Source organism: Gymnoscopelus microlampas (assembly GCF_963454915.1).
Source record: "Gymnoscopelus microlampas genome assembly, chromosome: 9".
Classification (NCBI taxonomy): Eukaryota; Metazoa; Chordata; class Actinopteri; order Myctophiformes; family Myctophidae; genus Gymnoscopelus; species Gymnoscopelus microlampas.
This window is the reverse complement of record NC_139946.1, coordinates 32,621,496-32,643,277: the sequence shown is the minus strand read 5'-3', so window position 1 is coordinate 32,643,277 and position 21,782 is coordinate 32,621,496. Positions and strand designations below refer to the sequence as shown.

The following is a 21,782-nucleotide window of genomic DNA, read 5'->3' as shown; positions in this document are numbered from 1 at the left end:
CCTTGACTTACCAACCGTTGACACACACACACACACACACACACACACACACACACACACACACACACACACACACACACACACACACACACACACACACACACACACACACACACACACACACACACACACACACACACACGCACACATGCATATATGAAAGTCCTCAGCATGTATCAGGAAGAAACCTCTAAGGTTTAGTCCAAAGTAGAACAATGGGCACATGGATACAAGACAGTTATTTCTTTTAAAGAGTAATATTTCAATGCATGGTGGGCTTTCATCAGATTGTCATTGATTCTGATAACAGCACACCATGCTTTGAAACGTTAGTCTTTAATAAAGTAAATTGATTGTCTTGTATCTGTCTTTTTGGACTAAACTTCTGGAGTTTCTCCCTGATTCAACATTGCACGATTCTGAGAGCACCGAACAGGCCTATAATTCCTTTCTATATGTTGGAGCGTGAGAAATGTCTCTCTTCGGTCCTCAGCTTGTCGGTGACGATGTGTGCGCGTTCAAGATTCATAAAGTACATTCACAGGATAATGAGAACAAAAGCTACTTTAAATATAAAGTTACAAAGTTAAATATAAATGTATGTCGTGGTGTGTGTGCGTGCGTGCGTGCGTGCGTGCGTGCGTGCGTGCGTGCGTGCGTGTGTGTTTGCATATGCGTGCGTGTGTGTGTGTGTGTGTGTGTGTGCGTGTGTTTGTATGTGCGTGCGTGTGCATGTGTAAAATATGTGCATATGTCCACTTGAATCAGAGGTCTTCTCATACTAACCGTTTCCCAAAACACATGGGAAACTAGATGGGGCTTGGATAGGCTACTGTGGTCAGTGTGTTTTCCAGCTGCCAAATGAAATGTTATTCATTATTGTCACAGAGAGTATATTTGTGTTCACTCTCAGCTCTCGGTTATTGGCTGTTGACTAATAGCTCTGAATAATGTATTCCAACATAAATTATTATGTTGGAATATGCCTTGTGTGGTGCGTGTGATGCTGGAATGAGGGGTGCAGTGCTTGTGTGCCATGTGTGATGCTGGATTGAGGGGTGCAGTTTTTGTGTGATTTGAGTGCAGTGCTGCATAAGCACTGTTAGGAAGGATTGTCATATAATCCACGTCATTGGTATAGAGATGTATTAGTTGGTGTAGCTATTCTGGTGTTTGTTTGTGTCTTGTGTACAGTACGCAGAATGTGCATTCATTGATATGCTTCTGTCGTTTAGTCATTTAGCCTCCCATTCCATGTGTCCAATACACGGGGCAGCCCTGCTCGTGTGATCACAGTTTCCCAGTCCAGCGTTCCATAGTGACAGCCGGGTGTGTGTGTGTGTGTGGGGGGGGGGGGGGGGCTACTATAAATAGTTGCGGATCACTGCAGTTCTCTGAGGTTTTAAGAGTTAGATTTCCATAAGCTCAGGTGAATAGGAATAGGAGAGTGGAGCTATAGCGCCACTCCATGGTTTGTCCGTCTGTCCGCTCCCTCATGCCTTAACATGTTGACAAACAAGGACTCCTGAACCCCGAGGTTTGCGGTGAACCTACAATAAATCTACAATCTAGAATAACCTTCATGATCCTGTGTCACATTATTGATGCATTACTCGCACATGAAACTATGAAAACAATCTGTCTATGTAGTGTTTTGAATATGAATATGTTCCATAGATGTGTATGTGTAATTGTGTACATGAGAGTTATTGATTAGTACTGTACATTCATTTGGTAAATGAAACAGCCCCTTACAGAGAGACAATGTACTAGTATATTCCACACTAGCCTTACAACCTATTCCCAAATTCACCTCTTTACCAAGAGCGGTATTGAACATGAACATGAACACCTAACTTATGTTCTGGTTGCTTATACGTTCGGGGGGCTTGCAGCAGCTGTCATTCATTCCAGGCCTGAGTGGATTCTCTTTTAGGAGACACACCGTGAGAGGGAGCTGAACAGTTGTGTCCTATAGGCTTTAGATCAGTGTTCAGCAGTGTATATGAGCTTAGAAGACATCCCATACTCTCTCTTTGACTATTTCACTGTCCAGACAACATGCAACCACCACACCAGTTCAACAGTAATAACCAATCACTCTCTGTGTTTTGATGATCATGCACCCCCCAGCATTCATGAGTTTGAGTGTTGTCTACTTATCAACAATAGACCAGCATTTGTGCCTGTTATTTATCCGTCACACTCTCTGTCTCTCTCCAGTCTCAGATTCTTGGCTTGACTTCCTGGTGGTAAAAAAAGAAACATCCAACAGTCACCCACCTCCCAAGCCCCCCCCCCATAATCCTGTGCCCCCCCTGACCTTCCCCCACTCACTCCACCACATCCAAACTAAATTTGACCGGCAGTCCGTTCTTCGGGTTACCGAGGAACGACAGAGAGCTGAAGTCTGCTCTCTACACCTGTTATTTTATACATTGCATTGTTAGATTTGAAGTGTTTTGTTGTTCTGCTGCCTATTAGTCCTTTTATTTTTTAGCCGTGCTTCGACTACTACGATGCGGTGCTGAATGGGGGGCGGTGAAGCCCCCTGCTAAACACGCACCCGACGACATGTTTAACGGTGGTTGTCCTGGTTATCGTACTATCTCACAGCATCTCAATGACCTGAAGAAGGAGAACTTCAGCCTGAAGCTGAGGATCTACTTCCTGGAAGAGAGGATCCAGCAGAAGTACGAGGAGAGTGGCGACAATGTGCACAAGAGGGTGAGAGAGATGCTACTATTGTGTGTTTGCGTGCAAATCATACAGTAATTGTATCCATACAGTATATGTTGTATTATGTTCCTTAGTGAGTGGGTGTACTGTATAGTGTATGCATGCATGATCCTCATATCATAAGTAAAAGAAAAATGTGAAAACTTTTGGAAAAGGAAGATGCCACTGAGACATTGTTGCGTACAGTAAGAATGCAGCACCTTGCAGCTGCATGTCAACAACACACAGATGCTGGGTGCAGTGCAGCTCTTAATCAAGGCTGTAGGTCTGTAAGATCCTGACAGCAGGTCCCAGATCTGTTTCTGAGAGCCCACACAACGGCCAGTCATATGGCTCCGCCTGTGCTATCAGAACAGAGGGCCACAGAAAGCCTAGCGCTGATAATAAAATACAAATAACCATAATAATATGTTAACAAAATGATTGATCAACCTCAACCAGCATACAGTATGATCGATTTAATGTACACTTGTTAAATGACATCAGCACGTTTTATGTACAACACATAAAAGTATGCAGAAATTATGGAGAGTGGAGACTAGTCAGGACTGACTGAGAAGTATAAGGTGACAGCGGCTGTAGCAGCTGCTGTCTGGGCCGGTAAGCCAGCCAATTGGATTTCAGTAGACACCACCCATCAGGCTATATAGTACCTCTGGTGAAACTCCTCGTTGTCAGGTACATGATCATCTTTGTGTCTACTTCTCCGACCGCAATGTATGCTCTTTCCAGTACAAATCAAATGCACTCCAGTGCAGCCGTGTGCTTTACAGCACTAGAACGCCAAGGCTATTCAGTTCACCGGAATTGTGTCACCAATTTCTGAAATTCAAATGGCCAGTGAAGACCATTTTTCTCCTGGCTTCATCTGAACATTAGCCACTGGCGGACAACCAAGGGCTACAGCCTGTCTATACCAGTACTAAATAAAGACATACTGATTTAATATCCTCCGTCCATATGAAGATAATTAAACTCAGATTATTAGCGTGTGAATGATACAACCACACAAGCAGTGGGCCTGAGTTGAATGATTGATCCTATGCTCTGTGTCATAAAGCTGGCAACATCATCTCTGTGTTAATGTCTTTGCCCTTTCTTGACTGACACCCCAGAAGCACAGACCATCTGTGTTGTGGTTATGATGTGTTTATTTTATCAATGTTTACTTTCTGCTCTCATAGAACATAGAAACCTTGAGTTTACTTGGTGACAGCATGGACATGACTGCATTATTGGGATTGTGTTTTATCACGATACCATTATCCATTTATTATATTAGCTTTCTCATGACATGGGGAGATTCTGCAGTGCAGAAAAGGGCATAGGCACTGTAATGCAAAATAATACAGTAATTGGTTTGATTTGCAGTTACATCCAACAGTTTATGAGCACTGGGGTTTTGTTTTTGGAAAACTCCAGTGCTTATCCTCGGCTTATTGGGCTAACCATAGTGTTAGCTCATTCTGAAAAAGAAAACATGCAGGACACCAATTGCATGTTTTTCAGATTGTTCTATCTGGATCAACATTTTGTACAACTAGGTGAGAAAAAGTATATGGGTAATAATAGATTCCGGTCATGGATTCAGGAAAGATAATAATAAAGGTCAGAGTATCTAGAGGTACCACAGAGTAGTAGTCATGGCTGCCCTTATCTGACTGACCTCCTTTTTTATTGGTAATTAAAAACCCAATGACCTACATTATGTTTGCCAAAACCCCCAGGCCTTGAATTATTGTACGCATGCATTCGCCTGTAGACTTGGTTGCATTACACATCACTGTGCACATGAAAGCGTGCCAGTATGTCAGCAAATGTGCTTTACTATATATACACAGTATACAGTATATACACATAAACATGAACCCTCGAAGTTCACCAGTGAACCACCGCACAGTAATTCCAGTCTCACGGCACACATTATGCCGTCAATCCATCATCCCCACAGAGCAACACCTAAACGTGAGCGGACAGATGCAGTTCTAACCTGCTTGTTGCTACCTTATACTCCAGTGCAGAATGTTAAAAGTGATCATGTTGCTGTGTGTAGGGGTGGGGGTGAAGAGACCGACCAGCAGGTGTTCATATGCCACTCTTCTATTTATAGCCTTTGCTGCGTGCAGAGAGATATGGGTCGCTCTCTGGCATGTGAGATTTAGGAAACCCTCCGCTCTGTTTTCAGTATGACTTCTAGTGGTGCACACGCAAGGGAATAATGGAAAAACAAAACAAAATGCACTGTATTTAAAGAATAACTTTGTAAAAGGATTTTGATATACCTTGCAACATTGTATACATATCACATATTACACACAGTTGTGACATAGCACCCCCTATACACTCGCTCTTTCCAGAACCAACTCTCATAAATACATATCACAGTATGTCCAATTCAGACTATATGCGTTTTATAATTGAGCTAATGAAACTCTATACCTTTTTTTGTTTTTAGAACATAGAGCTGAAGGTTGAGGTGGAGAGTCTGAAGAAAGACCTGCAGGAGAGACAGGAGCTTCTGGACGATGCTGTGTGAGTACCTTTCCTCTCTCACCTCATAGACAACTTCTCTGTGCTTCAAATAGCCATGCGTTCCTAACTTCCTACACATCTTCTTCAGCAAGGCTCTCTGCATTCACAGTACATTGCTGTTATAAACCTTAGAACTTTAAAAATATGGCTTTTAAATGTTTAATGCCTCACATTTTTTCTCCTTCTTTTTTTGGTTTTGTTGAGAAACCCAACCGCCCCAAAACTGTAAAACTGGTCTCATGTATACATCGCCAGACTGCAGACTGCTCTTCATCTGTGTCCAAAGCAGATCCTGCACAGTAAAAACTAAGTTTAAGAATTGAATTGGAACTCTGGATTTTGCTGTGCAGCTGCCCTCAGGGCCGTCAGCCTCTCAGCACACACTGTAGCCCGCTGCCCTGCAGACTCACCTAGCTGTCAGAACACAGCATAAGCCCCGTGGAATGCCATGTAGGGAGCTACCACTGAAGTGGGCTTGTGGACGGTTTCAGGATGTGAACAGGGGATATGAAGGGAGGTGAAGAAAGGAAAGAGTGAAAGGGTGAGAACAGAGGAGAGAGAAGGCAGAGTCTTGCCTGTAGTTTTGTTCTGCTTGGGTTAGGGGTCTATGGAAAGGAATTGGCGGGGGGGCAGAATGATAATGGGAGAATGCAGAGAGGATACTTTCTTTTTTCCCCTTTATTTATTCAGGGAAGCCCATTGAGAGCAAGCTCTCTTTTTCAAGGACGCCCTGATAACATCATATAAAACATATGAAATACATACATAATGAAAAACATTAACAAACATTTGAATCATATTACAATCATCACAGATGCAAATAAATATAGTGTTACATGAAACAGGTGCAGTTACTATGTAATGTATCCTCAAGAAGTACCCTAAATGTCTCTATTGAGACCAATCGCTCCAGTTTCAGTGAGTCCTGAAGTTTGTTCCATTTGTGTGGAGCATAATAACTGAAAGCAGTCTTTCCTTGTTCACTGCTCTTCCGTGGACTGGTATATCTAATGTGTGTTTGTGAACGTGTTGAATGTCCAGTAACCTTTGGTTCTAAAAGCAAAGATAGGTACAAAGGAAGCTTACCACACAAGGCCTTATAAATAAATAAAATACAATGCTGCTCTCTACGTACTGCGAGAGATGGCCAACCCACTTTATCATATAAAATACAGTGATGGGTGAGATAATCATCACCAGTGATAAAACGTAGGGCACTGTGGTAGACTGGTTCAAGAGGCTTAAATGTGGAGATTGAAGCATGCATGTACAGCACATCACCATAGTCAAACACAGACATTATGACAGATTGATAACAGTTTTTCTGCTGGTAAAAGAAAAACAGGACCTGTTTCTACAGGAGGAAGGAGTTTGTTGTGCTGAGTACAACACTATCTGAGCCTTGGCACCTGTTTATGAAACAGCTGTGTGTTCCTCAGAATATGAGTCTCGTCCACTGCACACTGCCTATGAATTTACGGCCCGCAATCAAGCTGCCTGCTGTGTACCCTTGAGTCAATCATCCACACTAAAGAATGTGTGTTCCCTGTCATAGAGTCTGTCAGTGAGTCAGTCAGTGTGGTCAGTTGTCTGTCTTCGAATCAAAGCACACATTTGGGACCAAGTGCTCCAACTTAAATATATACAGTATATAAATATGAGTGAGAGAGAGTAAGAGAGGGGATTTCATTTAGATTTTGTCCATTAATTTGTCTGTTAATCTTGCGTAATGCATAAAGTAGAGCAAATCAACCTCCACCACAATCATATCCTCTGGCGTGTTATTTGATTGATTATTATCCTAACTCGTGGAACTGGGCACAAGCTATTAGCTCACTTAATCAAGGCTGTGAACAGTTTTAGGCAATAATTAGTTCAATTCATCAGTTTAGCACTTTGTCAAGACAATGAAAAGGGGCTGACATTCTAGGGCTTGAAATGAACCTCCATTGCACCAAGTGTCTACCCCCTCTCTCTTACTCTCTCACTCTCTCTCTCTTGGTCATACCGTTTCATAAATAAACTGCCTGACCACTGTTTATCATTAGAGTCATTAACGGAGGCTGGACTGATAGATGTGAGGTGAAAAAGCAGTCTCTCTTGAGTATGACCCTCTGGTTGGCTGTTTAGGCTGCAGTCCTTTAGGTGCTGAGTAAGGAGTAGTGACAGAGTTTCTTTACTATAATGACCCTTACTTTACTCCGCACCGGAGGTCAAGAGCAGTTTCCCCTTCAGATTCCCCTTTTTCAGGAGAGTTCGGGAAGGTTCAACCTACTTAAGTGTTTTATTGTTTGTTGATGTATTTAAACTACAGCAACAGCAGATGACGAGGGACAAGAAATGTTGCATAGAAATATTTGCATTGTGTGAATTACCAGATTTCAAACGAATACCGTTTTGTATTCCAAGTACAGCTTACTATACTATTTTAATGACTGTTAACTCAAAACCAAGATTGAGTAACCTCTTTTTAAAGTAATTGAGCTCTTGACTTGATACAACAATGCTATTAACTGGAAGGAAAGGAAATTTGGCCCCAGTATTCGCAGTATAACGCAGAGGACTTTGCACAGGAAGCTCTAATCTAAATATATAAAATCTTTCTTGCTAACTTGATCTATCTGTTGGTATCTATATCATAAGACACCAGAAATAGATGTGCCATGGGTATTTGACACCCTGACCCAACTAATAAGTTGGCTGGCTAAGTGACCTGGCTTGAGTAAAGGATCAATGTTTATTGTTTGAGGGGAAATGAAATATAACCCATCTTCCACTTAGGGCTGTTTCTTTTTTTGTTTTTTTAAATGTATATATACTGTATGTATTATTGAGTGGCTTTTGGGTTTCCTGCTAGCCAAGGACTTTAGATGTCTCCCACAAGATAATTTGAGGGTAATACTAAAATGGCAACTGATACATTTGTTGATGTGCTCATTTGTATAAATATTTAGTTAGTATTTTCACATTGTAATAATAATGTATTTTTTATCATGTCATCCAATCGTTCTACATATATTCAAAGTCTTACAAACATTTTATTTGACCACTTTATGCCTTTAGGTCCACGGCAGAGACCTTATCCAATCAGAATGAGGAGGAGTTGCAACATCGTTTGGCCGAGAGGCAGGAGGAGATCAGCCATATGCAAGAACTCCTGGAGACCAAAGTCCAGCTGTTGCAGGAGGTACACACCCTGTACACATGCACACATGCATGCATCACACATGTACACATACTTAATATTTACATTTTTTTACATGTTCACACTTACTGTAGGAGGCCCAGCTAGCACGGGGCGATGCTGAGAAGATGGCTTCACTGGCGGACTCAGAGTCTCAACGCTGCCTGGCCCTGGAGAGACAGATGGTGGAGAGGATGGAGGAGTGTGGAGGCTTGCTCAATCAGCACGCCCTGGCTGAAAAAGACAGGTGGCTAACAACATGTCCATGCTACTGAAGATATTATCCACATGCAGTGGTGTGTTCTAACGTGTTATGCTATATACGTAGTGTGACCTGCAGAAAGATTTCGTAGCCAAGCGTAGCCATCCAGTTTTTTTCATGTGATAATGTGGCGTCTGAGGTGAAGGCTTATGTGTGGCTATTGTCTTGAGGTGTTAATGACCGCTGGCCATAGGTGTTTCGAAGTAATTCACACATTAACTACTCAATAATTATTTCATTCGGCGACCACGTGCGCATGTACATACTCGCGCATGTGCACGCGCACATGCCGTGCGTGTGGGAGGGAATAATTATAGTATGCTCTCCGAAAAAACCTAGAACACACCACTGTCCACATGCAATACAAATCATTATCACATTAATAATTGCACCAGTGCTTTACGTACAGTCAACGTTGTGTGTAATGTGTGGAGCTAACAAGCATTCCCTCTCCCTCTCTTCCTCTACCCCTCTCCCTCTCCCTCTCCCTCTCTCTCTGTCAGGATGATTGAGGAATTGACTCAGGAGAAGAGTTCACTAGGCCTCCAGGTCGGGGAACTTGAGGTTAAAGTTCATGGCCTGTCCTCGTCCCTCCAGAAGAAAGAAAGGGAAGCTGAGGTATGTTTGCAAAATAATAATAACAATACAACATATCTGCTTTTTGAACTGGCCTTAACTTGATTCTATCTATAGATTAAACAAGCCCATCGGCTCTCTTGACACTGTATACAATGTTAACAATGCTTTAGAATCTATTACACTTAACAAATCTAAATTTAATGAATCTAAGCTAAACTAATTTGACATACCACAGTGCCTATACAGAAACAGCTGCACACACACATTAAAATCCTCAGTGTTCATTTATACATTAGTAACTCTGAGAGTGTACAAATGTAACCAAATGGACTTTACTGTGTCCTGTCCCACACATGTCTCCTTTCAAATCATAGACTTGTCCACACATATGATACATCTACGTATGTGACACCTAGTCATGACTTGCTTGAACCAGTCATGCACGTGAGGCGCCAGTCTAACTGTACACACTGCCAGCTAACCCCAGATAGGCCAAGTGGTTCACATATCTGACTGTATATTTATAAACATAATGTGGGTCAGTGGAACCTTGGTACACACAGGAGAGCAACTCATCTCCCTGAGGATAAAACACACATGTTCTCTACAAGCTGACACGGACAGTTCAGTCCTGTACACTTAGTTTTGAATCAGCGTTTACTTAGCTTGATTGTAACAGTACTGACATGATGACAAGACAAAATATGAAATATATATGCCTAGCAAGCTATAAGCTTTGGGTTAGTTACTTGGAAATGTTAAAGAGAAAACAGTTGATCAGTTCACAAGTCCCCTTTTATGACTTTTGAATAAATGCATGTTTTTTTTACTGTAATTACTCGCCTGTGTAGTCAGTCACTGAATACTTCTTAACCCCCCCTCCCATAGTTACTGTGGGGTGACCTGGGTCGGGAGAAACAGCACATCCAGACAGAGATGCAGGTAGGAGAAGCGCTGACATTATAAATCTATCTGCAATATATCAATTACTATACTGTAACGTTATTACGCTTTTACACTTCTCCGCTTCCTTTGAATGAATAGCAGGTAAATGTTCATGGCATTTACTCTGACTTTGCACTTTGTACATCACTGTGGATAAAAGCATCTGCCAAATGCTTATGTTATCAATTGTATATTATGGTGACTCAGTAATTAACTTCCACTAGCTGCTGTAAATAACACAGGAGCTAAAGCCATTGTTGAATGGACACGCTGTACTGGTGCTTTGCTGAGGCAAATATCAATTGAAACACATTAAGATTTTATTTTATACACCTGCACCACATGACTCCCAACATTCCCCTGTAGTCCTCTGTTTAGATTATGGACAGTTTATGGACGGATTGCTCCATCTAGTGGAACCAAATGTGCACTGCAAATATGTACGGATACAGGCAGCAGTATTTGCACATGTACACAAGCTTAGTTTTCTCTTCTTTATTAGGGGAAGTAGTGCAACCTGTTTGGTCAGAAACACTAAATGCACAATATGTCCAAATATATGAAGGGGTCCTATTGTCTGGGAAATAATCACAACAACTGGGATATATTTACTAACGTGTCCTCATATCACCTCACTACTCCGTTAACACGTCCTAATATTACAACTGAAATCTCTCTCTGCTGGCTTGCATCGCGTGGCATCGTGTGGCTAATGAAAGAATCCAGGTCATACGAATGCATCCGCGCGCGCGCACACACACACACACACACACACACACACACACACACACACACACACACACACACACACACACACACACACACACACACACACACACACACACACAAACACACACACACAGTACATATACTGTCATCCCCAGCATTGCCTCACTCCCCCACTGACGACTGCTGTTATTACAGTCACATCTCTGTCTGGCTGTTAAACATAGAAACTGACTTCACAGAAGCCTGTGATGTTCTAGTTAGTACATAAGGCATTAGCCGTTTACTTGACACGCCAGCATATGAGACACACCACAGAGGATGAAAATCACTGGAGACACACTCATCTTTCTCTTTCTGACTCTTTTGCTTTCTCTCATGTCACCTCTCTGCTATTCCTGTCACTTGTGGAGAAATAAACAGAGTCTGACATGCAATCAAGTCGACAGTATTTGGTACTTCTACCTGATTAGGATTAATTGATATTTGATTGCGAGTCTCGTTAGTACCGATGGCTGTTATGGTGTTGTGTCTCCCGGAGTCAGTTCTCTACTCCAGGGTGACAAATGTAGACACAGGGGCGAGAGAGAGAGAGAGAGAGAGAGAGAGAGAGAGAGAGAGAGAGAGAGAGAGAGAGAGAGAGAGAGAGAGAGAGAGAGAGAGAGAGAGAGAGAGAGAGAGAGAGAGAGAGAGAGAGAGAGAGAGAGAGAGAGAGAGAAACCTTGAGGGGTCTATATACACACACCCAGGGGAAAACAAACTACATCTCAACGTGGTTGTATCAACAAGTCTCCAGCCAAATGCAATGGCCAGAAACCAAAAATGAAGATTCATGTGTTTCTGAGCGCATGGAAAAGGCTTGGCCTTCAATGTCCATGCATCAAACCTCGCTTTGTAATGAAGGATGACTCGTTTTCAGCAGTGTCGTTTGAGAATCACTCAAACTGTTAATGGCGAAAACGTCATGACCTTTTTTTCTTCTCTTAAGAATGTGGATTTTGGTCCAGATGGTTGCATGCAACATCATGTGATTCACTGATTCCTTTTAACAACAGTGCCCCCCCCACCCCCCCCCCACCCCCTCAGTTCAGTTTGTTTGAAATGCATGTGAAGGCCAGATTAGGGGTGGGTGTCCATGGGAAATTCTTGCCCTGGGAAAAGCATGAACTCATTCTATAGAGACAATGCAGTGAAATTAATGAGCCCTGATGGAAAAGATTTATGCCTGTTTTATGCCATGTTTGTTTGGCACATTTAGCCTAGGGAAATTAAGTGAATTACCTAGTATTGTTATAAATACATTCTTAATATAATGGCCACTGTAGGGGCTGCACTTCAGTGCCAGGGTTTAGAGGTTAAATACACTGGACACTGAATAAGTAATTCACTGAATGAATAGGCTGCACACTGAATGAACACTCTCTCTGGTTCAAAGAATGTAGCCTTGCTTTTCAAGAATACAGCAATAAATATCTGACTGCGGCTTTAAATTTAGATGGGCCAATGAATCTGAAATTAAGCTTGTATTCTTTTTTTTAACACGATATATAGTACCTGGGCTGGGCATTTAAAATAAATAAATAAATAAATAAACCCTGTTCAAGCTAAATGTTATACAAATTGATGTAGCTGTGTTTTCAGGGATTAGCAACCCCCCCTATATTTGCTGAGGAATGGTAGAGTCCAGGGTGGATTACCAACCCCCCCCTATATTTGCTTAGGAATGGTAGAGTCCAGGGTGGTTGCGCTTCTGTCAACGTTGCCGTGTGCCGTGTTTGGAATGCACGTTAGCAGTGTTGCCATGTCTGCTTATTATAAGCGACATTGGGCTTATTCTTCTGTAAACTTGCTTGTAAATATTGGTAGTTGCGTTTTTTGGGCTTGTTTCTGAAGTGTAGTTGCTTATTTTGGCTTGTTTCCTAGTGTTTAAACCAGTGTTTCTCAAACATTTTCATGTCAAGAACTTCAAATTGTATATTTTGTCTGCGGACTGAAAATGTCTTGTGCCAGCCAGGGACCCGTGTACCATATTTGTGTTGTCATTTTTTTCCCCAAGATGTTTTTCAAAATAGCAGATCTATTTTCAAATAGCTGATGCATACAGGTTTAAGGTCTCATGTGGCCTTTTTAGTTGCTTCTTTTGGGCTTCTTTTCATAGACCTGGTTGCTTGTTTCTCTCACACAATCTGGCAACACTGGTTAAAGCCGTGGACATCTCCATGTCCCATGCTGTTCTGTTCTGATGAACCGCCGCTATTTAGAAGATTACGGAATACGCCGAGTCTCCGTTCGGTGAATATATGTTATTTTAGAGGAAGGCGGAGATTATGTAGGAGATTTTTTTGTCGGGCGATTCCGCGTTCGTGTCGGATTATAACGGTGATGCTGTCTGTCATCTAGCTGTCTGTCTGCGGCAATCAATGGAAGAACATGCGATCTAACGTCGAGCTCGGATTTAACGGGTCGTTGTTTTCCAGCGATAACTGACAGTTGTGTGAAAACGATTGATAATCATGCTATTCGGTAACATAGTAGCGTTAAGGAAGGAGGAGCGTTACGTAAATCATGGACGGTTTCATATCCGTTATTATGCGGAGAAGATGCGCTTCTTCGATGAATTGACAATGAACACATGTAGATGATTCTGGCATGATGATTCTTTTGTTGAAAGAAGAATTGGAGTTGGAACACTAGGATCCCCATCCTACGCAGGCTATTATTATTATTATATATTTTTTCTAACGATCAAAACCGCTGCCAAGGCACATTTCCCCTCATAGGATGTGTTGAGCAATCTCCTGTCTCCTCATTCCAAATATTCTGACTGCACTTGTGGTTGTCAGCCAAGGATATAAAAGTGACTATTTCACACACCTACACGAAGCTTGTCACAGAAGTACTGTGACATTGCATTCATCTCCTACAACTGTAGGCTATGTGCCTATTTTTTGTCATTTGTTCCAAAATGAAGTCATATTGTACATATTTTTTTTTATGACCAATAAACGATCGCTCAACTAGACTACACTTGAAAAAAAAAAAACGTCCATTGAGATAAAGTGGCCATTGTGTGATGATGCACGACGTCATCAGGATGAAGGAGGGGTGCCGAATCTGCGCCCGAGAACTTTGCGGCAACCAGCGGCGGTGGATCTTCCACCCCGCCGCCAAGCTCAACCTGCAGGTGCTGCTCTCCCACGCCCTGGGCCACGAGCTCACCCGGGACGGCCGCGGCGAGTTCGCCTGCTCCAAGTGTGCCTTCATGCTGGACCGCATGTACCGCTTCGACACGGTGATCGCCCGCGTGGAGGCCCTGTCTCTGGAGCGCCTGCACAAGCTGCTGTCGGAGAAGGACAGGCTGAGGCAGTGCATCGGGGGTCTTTACCGCAAGAACAACACAGGGGACACTGATGTTCGCCCGCCCGGGTCCGACGCGGGAGCAGGTACTGAGGTGGCAGGTACTGAGGTCGAGGTGGCAGGTGAAGACTCTCCTGTGGTGGACCTGTCAGCCATACAGGATGCTAGATACACTGAGATGATCCAGGAAGATCTAACCTACTCTGTGTATGAGTCTTGGGCAGATCAGGAAGACCCGGCGTTAGACCCTCAGTCCCAACCCGCCCCTCACCACCACCACCATCACCACCACCAGTGCCAAGGCTCGGAATCTCACTCAGGGCAGAAGCCAAGAAGCTGCAGGAGATGCAACACTCTCCGTGTAGCTGATTCTGACTATGAGGCGGTGTGTAAGGTTCCACGCAGGGTGGGCCGAAGGAGTACCTCGTGCGGACCCTCCACCCGCTATTCACCCACTGCCACGGGCGCAGAGGACGCTCCCACAATCTCTGAAGTCGTTGAAGCCACTCCCGTCATCTCGGTGTCCCCCTCAGCCGGGCTAGAAAATGACAAGACCCTATGTGAGAGGTCAACCCTCAGCCTGACATCATCTGTAGAATCCCTCGACACCGCTGTGGATATGACTTGCACCTCCACCACCCACAAAGAGGTGGAGGAGGTTGAGCGAGAGCCAGTGGGAGAGAGAGGTCCAGAAGAGACTCCACCAAGAAGGGAACTGCTGTGGAGCAACCCGCCAAGCGAGAGCTCTCCCTGTGGGGTTGAGCAGATACTCAGCCTGTTTAGGGGATGGGAGTACAGGCCTGTTAAGACACCACAGGGCAGTAAACTCCCTGTTCTAGTCAAAGCTAAACTGGAGCAAGGCCTCTCCCTGTCCCTACCCATCCTATTCAGGACACCCTCTGGAGGGATCGTGACCTGTGATCACTACCCCCACCACCCTGTGCCAGAGATATTGACCCCCTCCGCTCAGCAGGAGCTGCACACAGAGCTGGCAGAGATGGAGGAGCAGTGGTTCGATGACTACGTACAATGCAGGCCTTTCCGCTTCCAGCAGGTAGCTAGCTAATAACCACAGCTAGCTGCAACCTGGGGTTCTTAGACCCCATTGGGATACACATGATATCACCCTGTAGCGGTATTTAACCAGGAACCAAGCAGAACATTTAAAAGTAAAGGGGTTTATTAAGAAGACATAGTAGCCTGACAACACATGATGGAGGGAACTATAATCCAAAATCCAAATTTATCACAGGTTGATTTGATATACTGTAGGCCTAGCAGAAATCATAACTTTGTTGAAGGAGAACAAACATCTATTCAACATTATCATTATGTGTGCCTTCCATTCACAGAATGAATGAGGTCTAGTTTGTTTTGTTTGGCTGTGTGGCTTATTTGCTTATCATCATGTTGTTCTCTGCTCAGCACAGTTGCTTCCTTCATTACACTCAATAGGAAGCATAACCCCCCATCCTCGTTCTCTTAGCAACACTTCTATTGCCATGGGAACTGTCTCCAAGGTCTGTAGCAGCCTGAGCTGGCTCCATAACTTCCTTTTATCATGTTAATGGTTAGCCTGAATCTGCCTGCCAGGCGTACAGCAAACACACACAAGGATAGTCTATTACATGCGTGTGTGTTGGTCTATTATTTTGCAAGGAAGGAAGTCTTGTGAATAGCTCTGTTATGCATGTGTGTGTGTGTGTGTGACTGCGGACGTTTATAGCGAAGTCACTCATTCGTTGTCTTACACTCATTTAAAACGTCTTAAGTGACGTAATGAATACTAGAGCATTGTGACATTAATTATTAGTGTGCCCTGAGTGCTGATCTTTCAGCCTGCAGCTTGGTTCGCGGGGCTGGGAACGGCATGTAGTTAACAGGGTTCAGCTGGACCGTGTGTCCTCTCAGGTTAATAAGTTTACATCACGTAGATTAAGTCATCATTTAAACAGCCAAGCTTAATTTCCTTCATTCTTTCTCCCCTCCTTTGCTTGCTTTTTTCTAACTCCTCACACAGATTCTTTGGGGCATAGCTCATGTACTCAGCTGTTCCCACAGTGATAATGAAGGGTTCCCTCGCGTTATGAATGGCTTATGTACACTAGTATTAATAGAGGCTCGCTGGCAGAATATCACAGCACAAATCTGTAAAAACAAAAACAGGGAAGTCAACAACGTGCTGCCGTGGTAACAGGCACTTCCTCAGGAAGTCATCCAGCAGCAGACTGACATCATCACTTTCCACTCTCTGCTGACTGCTGGACCCACTCAGTGGAGTGGACATCATGTCGCTATGTCTGTCTACTAGTGTCTCCCGCTTTGGCATAGTGTTGTCTATGTGTGTGGGGGTGTGTGTTCACTGTGTATTAACCCATTCAATCCGGGCACGCATCTCTGTCATTTTAGATTTCTTTGGCTATTCAAAAATAGAAGATATACAAGCTCATAACGCGGCACCGAGTGCCGCGCTAAGAGCTTGTAGATCTGCTATTTTGAATAGCCAAATAAATCTTAAAATTACACAAATGATGCTTTCCCGGTCTTAAAGGGTTAACCGCTAGTATGATGAAGTATATAGGGCTTAAGTGGTTAATATACTGCACACTGTCTAGAGATCATGCAAATAATGAATGTACTAACGAGATACTTTGTGTGTGTGTGTGTGTGTGTGTGTTGTAGAAGCAGATTGAGGAACAGCAGGGTCAGTTGAGTCAGTATGAGAGTGCTGCGGGTCAGTGTGTTGGTGAACTCCAGAAGGTCCAGGATCAGGTCCACTCTTTGCAGACCAAGATCAGAGAGAGTGAATCCAGGAACCAGGTATCAATCACTTCCTCCACTGTCTCAACTCCATAACAAACCCACTTGAAATCTGATGCTACATTTCTGTCATCCCGAGAGAAATCATTGATTGAGTTGAAAATGTGCAGCTGTCATGTGTGATCAAATACACACACACACACACACACACACACACACACACACACACACACACACACACACACACACACACACACACACACACACACACACACACACACACACACACACACACACACACACACACACACACACACACACACACACACACACACACACACACACACACACACCACACATACATACATATCACATTTTATAAATGCAATTTGCTAACACATGTGTGTGCATAATGTTAGAAGCTGCAGGTGCGTCTTGGAGAGATGGAGCTTGAGCTGAGGTCAGCTAGTGAGGAGGCCCAGAGACAGGAACGCAACATCCAGAACCTCTCTGATACCATCAACTCCAAGGAGATGGAGGTAAGGAGGGAGGAGAGGGGAGGAATGGGTGGATGGATGGAGTGATGAAGAGGAGGTATGGGGTAGGAAATGTATGGGAGGGTGAAAGAGCACAGATGGTGATGGGAAAGGGGATAGAGGTACAGGGATGAAGGAATACATGTCGAGAAAATTATAGGTAAAGAGAGAAGTTCACTGATAGAAATGACAGGGACCAGTGTGATTCTTGCATTAGGTTGTAGTCAGTGTGTATCTTGTCTCAGTTTCTGTGTGTGTGTGCGTGTGTGTGTGTGTGTGTGTGTGTGTGTGTGTGTGTGTGTGTGTGCACGTGTCCTCAGGCTGCAGAGTTGTACAGCGTGATTGAGGAGCAGAATAAGATGCTTTGCTCTCTCAAAGAACTGGCCAACAGGAACCAGCTGCACCACCTACAGGTGAGTCTTTAACAACTGTCCTCATATTCACGCAGTTATTGCACAGGTCGTATGTACTGTTACTGTATATGCAGGACCTAGTCTCCCCAGGGAACTAGCTAGTATTGCCCTCAACGATGAAACAAAAGAGGTTGAAATCAAAACAAAATCTAGCATACATAGTGAGATTTTAGAATGACAGTGTTTGACAGCCAAGAGCAACCGATTCAAATGTTGTGGTTGGAAGCCAGAGGGGAAACAATACAAGATAGAGAAAAAAAACCAGAGCTCAAGTAGCCATTATCGTCTCGATGTCTGGCCCTGTCAGACCAGCAGTACACAAGCCCCACTGTCATCGGTCCACATACTCATTCTGTGTACTCCTTTCTATTCCATCTCTGTCCTTCCTTGACCCCCCCCCACCCCCCCCCCCCCCCCCCATCTGGCTCTCTATCCTGCCCAGGCATCTGGAGCAGAAACCATCCGAGGGCAAGGAGAGGTGCTGGGTCTCCAGGCCACTCTCTTCCAGGCCCAGCTGGAGCTGCAGGCTGGTCAGCGGGCCCAGAGCCAGGCCACCAGAACACAGGAGGACCTGACCCGCGCCCTGCAGCGCCTGGAGAAAGATCTGGAGGCGGCGCAGCAGCACAGGAGGGAGAGTGAGAGACACAACCAGGTTAGTGGGAGGAAGATTGTGTTTTCTTGCTCTTTGGTTGATGGTTAACAGTAGTATCCTTTGAGCTTATGAGTTCCAAAATGTTGCCATATGCAAGATTACACACGTTTTAAGTGCTCAAGGGGTGAAACTTCATTTAATCTTCTCTGACTTTGATGAACGTTTATAAAGTTTGATCGGCCTCTCCTTTGCAGGAGCTGCAGTTGGCTCTGGAGATGGCACGCACCGTGCTGCAGGACAGAGACGAACAGCTGAGAGACAAGGAGGGAGAGAGACGGATATTGGAGGAGGACGCACAGAAGGCCATCCGAGAGCTGAGGAGTTCACTGCAGACGAAAGATCAGCTGGTGCAGGTTTGTCACACAAAACACACTACAATATATACAGCCACTACAAATGATACACAAACATGCACAACATACATACACAAGTGTGAATGATGTATAGATGTGTAAATTAGCTAATTGATCACAGCGATATACTGTAAACACTGATTCAGATAAAAAAGGATCCCATGGGATGGGTTGACAGCAACTAGCAGGAATAAACTGCTGTTTAAATGCATAAGTGATGTTTGCAGATACTTAGTTACTCACTCACTCACTCACTCACTCACTCACTCACTGTAATGTTTTTTTCTACCAGGACTACTCAGAGTTGCTCGAACAGCAACGTGATCCGAAGGAGAAGAGAGACTCTCTGCTTCAGAAACTCCGTCAACGCATCAAAGACAGAGACAAGGCCCTGGAGGTGCTCAACACACGCACGCACGCACACACACACACACACACACACACACACACACACACACACACACACACACACACACACACACACACACACACACACACACACACACACACACACACACACACACACACACTGAACAATACTCCACTATTTATCAATACTCACAAATCTAATCTTATGATAACCACATGCCCTGGCTTAAATATATGTCCTGTCCTGTCCTGTCCTGTCCTGTTGCTGTCCACAGCGATCGGTGGATGACAAATTCCGCTGTGTGGAGGAGAAGGCAGAGGAGGGTCGTCGTCTGCAGCTGCTGCTGAGGGAGAAGGAGAGAGACCAGGAGAGACAGCGCTGTGTCCTCAACAACAACGAGGAGACTATCACTGTGAGGACACACATATACCATGCATCCATACGCAGTCAACAAGCCAACTTTTGTAACACACACACACACACACACACACACACTTCTGATCAACGGTCCACATCATCACTTGCCTGTGTGTGTGTGTGTGTGTGTGTGTGTGTGTGTGTGTGTGCGCGTGATCAGAGCCTGGAGGTGCTGTTGCGGGGTAAGGGTCTGGAGTTGGAGCAGGTGGGTGAGGCGTGGAGGAGTGCACAACGCCTCCACCAGGAGAGTGAGGAGAGACAGAGTCGCTGTCTGAGGGAGAGAGACGTGCTCATCAGCCAGGTGCAGACCGCCCTGCACACACGCACCAAGGAGGCAGAGGTATTGTACACACATGGACCCAACAATCTTGTATATCTTGGTTTTTTCTTCTTTCAGTTGGAATTTTGTATAACTATTAGAGAGCAAGAAAGACTATTATTATTATTAGTAGTAGTGTGACTAAATAAAAATGATCATCATATGTCCTGATGAAGATCTGAACAGATCGAAACATTGACAACGCAATAAAATACAGCAGAGCTTTTCCAGCATCACCAGTGTGTAGACTCTATTCTTTTATATAATTCGATCTCCCCTCTCCTCCCCTGCGCAGGATCTGCGTGGTTCCCTGCTGAGCCAACTCCAGGCAGGACCCCGTGACGTCCTGGAGGAACTGAGGGCCCGTCTCCAGCTCAAAGACCGCCTGTTCCAGGAGGTGCTGTCAGACCGGACCCGCCAGGCCCAGGAACACCAGGCGCAGGTCCAGGACCTGCTCAACACCATCGGTGCCAGGGACCAGTACATTCAGGTAGTCGAGATGGAATTAATTAGAAGTGAAAGGGGCTCTGTGTGCAGTGGGAGGTACAAGATGTAAACTGTGCTTCACGCGTGTTTACAGCGATCAGACCAACGCGTAAGCAAACTAACATAGCTTACCTGAGAATTATGATTGTAACACCATAATAATGTTCCTGCTATTTCCGGCGAAGAGATTTTGGTGGAGAGGGTAAAAAGGAGGGGACCACGTATAGACCCCTGGAGGACCCCAGTCAACAATGGATATAGGTTTTAAGTGGTAAAAGACTTAACAAACATCAAATGTAATATACTATGAGACTTATTGAAGTTCCAGCATATTTTCCCTTCAATGTCGCTGTTATTTGTTCACTTTGACTCTCTGTTGGCATTTATTTAACTTTTCATCTGCCACACAATATTCCCTTTGGTAATATTTAACCCATCAAAACCGGGAAGGCACCCGTGCCATTTTCGATTTTTGCGTCAGCTATTAAAAAATAGCAGATATACAAACTCGTACATCTTTGAAAAAGTCTTGAAAGTGTGAGAACTACTGATTTAGAAGGCATTTGTAGAATCGGCCTCAGCTCCAGTGGTGTGTTCTACCGCGTTACGCTATGTACGTAGTATGACGTGCAGAATTCTTTTTTTTAAAGCGTAGCCCTCTACTAACCATTTCATCCATTGACCACGCGCGAGCGTAACCACGACCACGCGCAGGAAATGATTATCGTATGCACTCCGAAAAAAACTAGAACACACCACTGCTCAGGTCTTAATGGGTCCTAGCGTGTCTGAAGATGTCTAAAAAGCCCCATGCGATCCCAACCTGTGTGTCCCCCTCGGTCAGGACTCTGCGGGTCGGCTGGGCGAGGTGATGAGCGAGCAGACGGGGAGGCTCCAGGAGCTTCGCAGACAGCTCACCTCTGGTCCCCAGCTGGCAGGGCCCCCCGGCTCAGGAGGATCCAGTGTGGAGCTCCAGGCCATGCAGGAGGATCTGTGTCTGGCCCTGAGGAGGGAGAAGGAGGCCTGGGAGGAGAGCAGGAGTCAGGCCGCCAGGCTGGACGCTCTCGCCAGGACACTTCATGTCAAAGAAGACGTCATCAAGGTTCGTGTGTGTGAACTGCTTCAGGAATATCGTTTGTAGTTTTGTACATA

At 44.5% G+C, this 21,782-nt stretch overlaps 1 protein-coding gene across 8 annotated transcripts in view; it reads left to right on the top strand.

The window, feature by feature from the left end:
- pde4dip (phosphodiesterase 4D interacting protein) overlaps positions 1–21,782 on the top strand; it is a 90,748-nt gene that overhangs the window by 35,674 nt on the left and 33,292 nt on the right. For 3 of the 8 annotated variants that reach the window (XM_084065785.1, XM_084065786.1, XM_084065787.1), the window contains 16 exons: positions 2,617–2,727; positions 5,195–5,271; positions 8,335–8,458; positions 8,551–8,702; positions 9,221–9,335; positions 10,185–10,238; positions 17,007–17,144; positions 17,504–17,623; positions 17,941–18,033; positions 18,476–18,685; positions 18,880–19,038; positions 19,331–19,435; positions 19,683–19,820; positions 19,986–20,165; positions 20,440–20,634; positions 21,475–21,732. In XM_084065785.1, the coding sequence (XP_083921911.1) occupies positions 2,617–2,727; positions 5,195–5,271; positions 8,335–8,458; positions 8,551–8,702; positions 9,221–9,335; positions 10,185–10,238; positions 17,007–17,144; positions 17,504–17,623; positions 17,941–18,033; positions 18,476–18,685; positions 18,880–19,038; positions 19,331–19,435; positions 19,683–19,820; positions 19,986–20,165; positions 20,440–20,634; positions 21,475–21,732 (2,229 nt within the window). Of the gene's footprint in view, positions 1–2,616; positions 2,728–5,194; positions 5,272–8,334; positions 8,459–8,550; positions 8,703–9,220; positions 9,336–10,184; positions 10,239–13,288; positions 15,379–17,006; positions 17,145–17,503; positions 17,624–17,940; positions 18,034–18,475; positions 18,686–18,879; positions 19,039–19,330; positions 19,436–19,682; positions 19,821–19,985; positions 20,166–20,439; positions 20,635–21,474; positions 21,733–21,782 lie in introns of those variants that run through there. The other 5 variants (XM_084065782.1, XM_084065781.1, XM_084065780.1 and 2 more) reach the window with 3 other exon arrangements.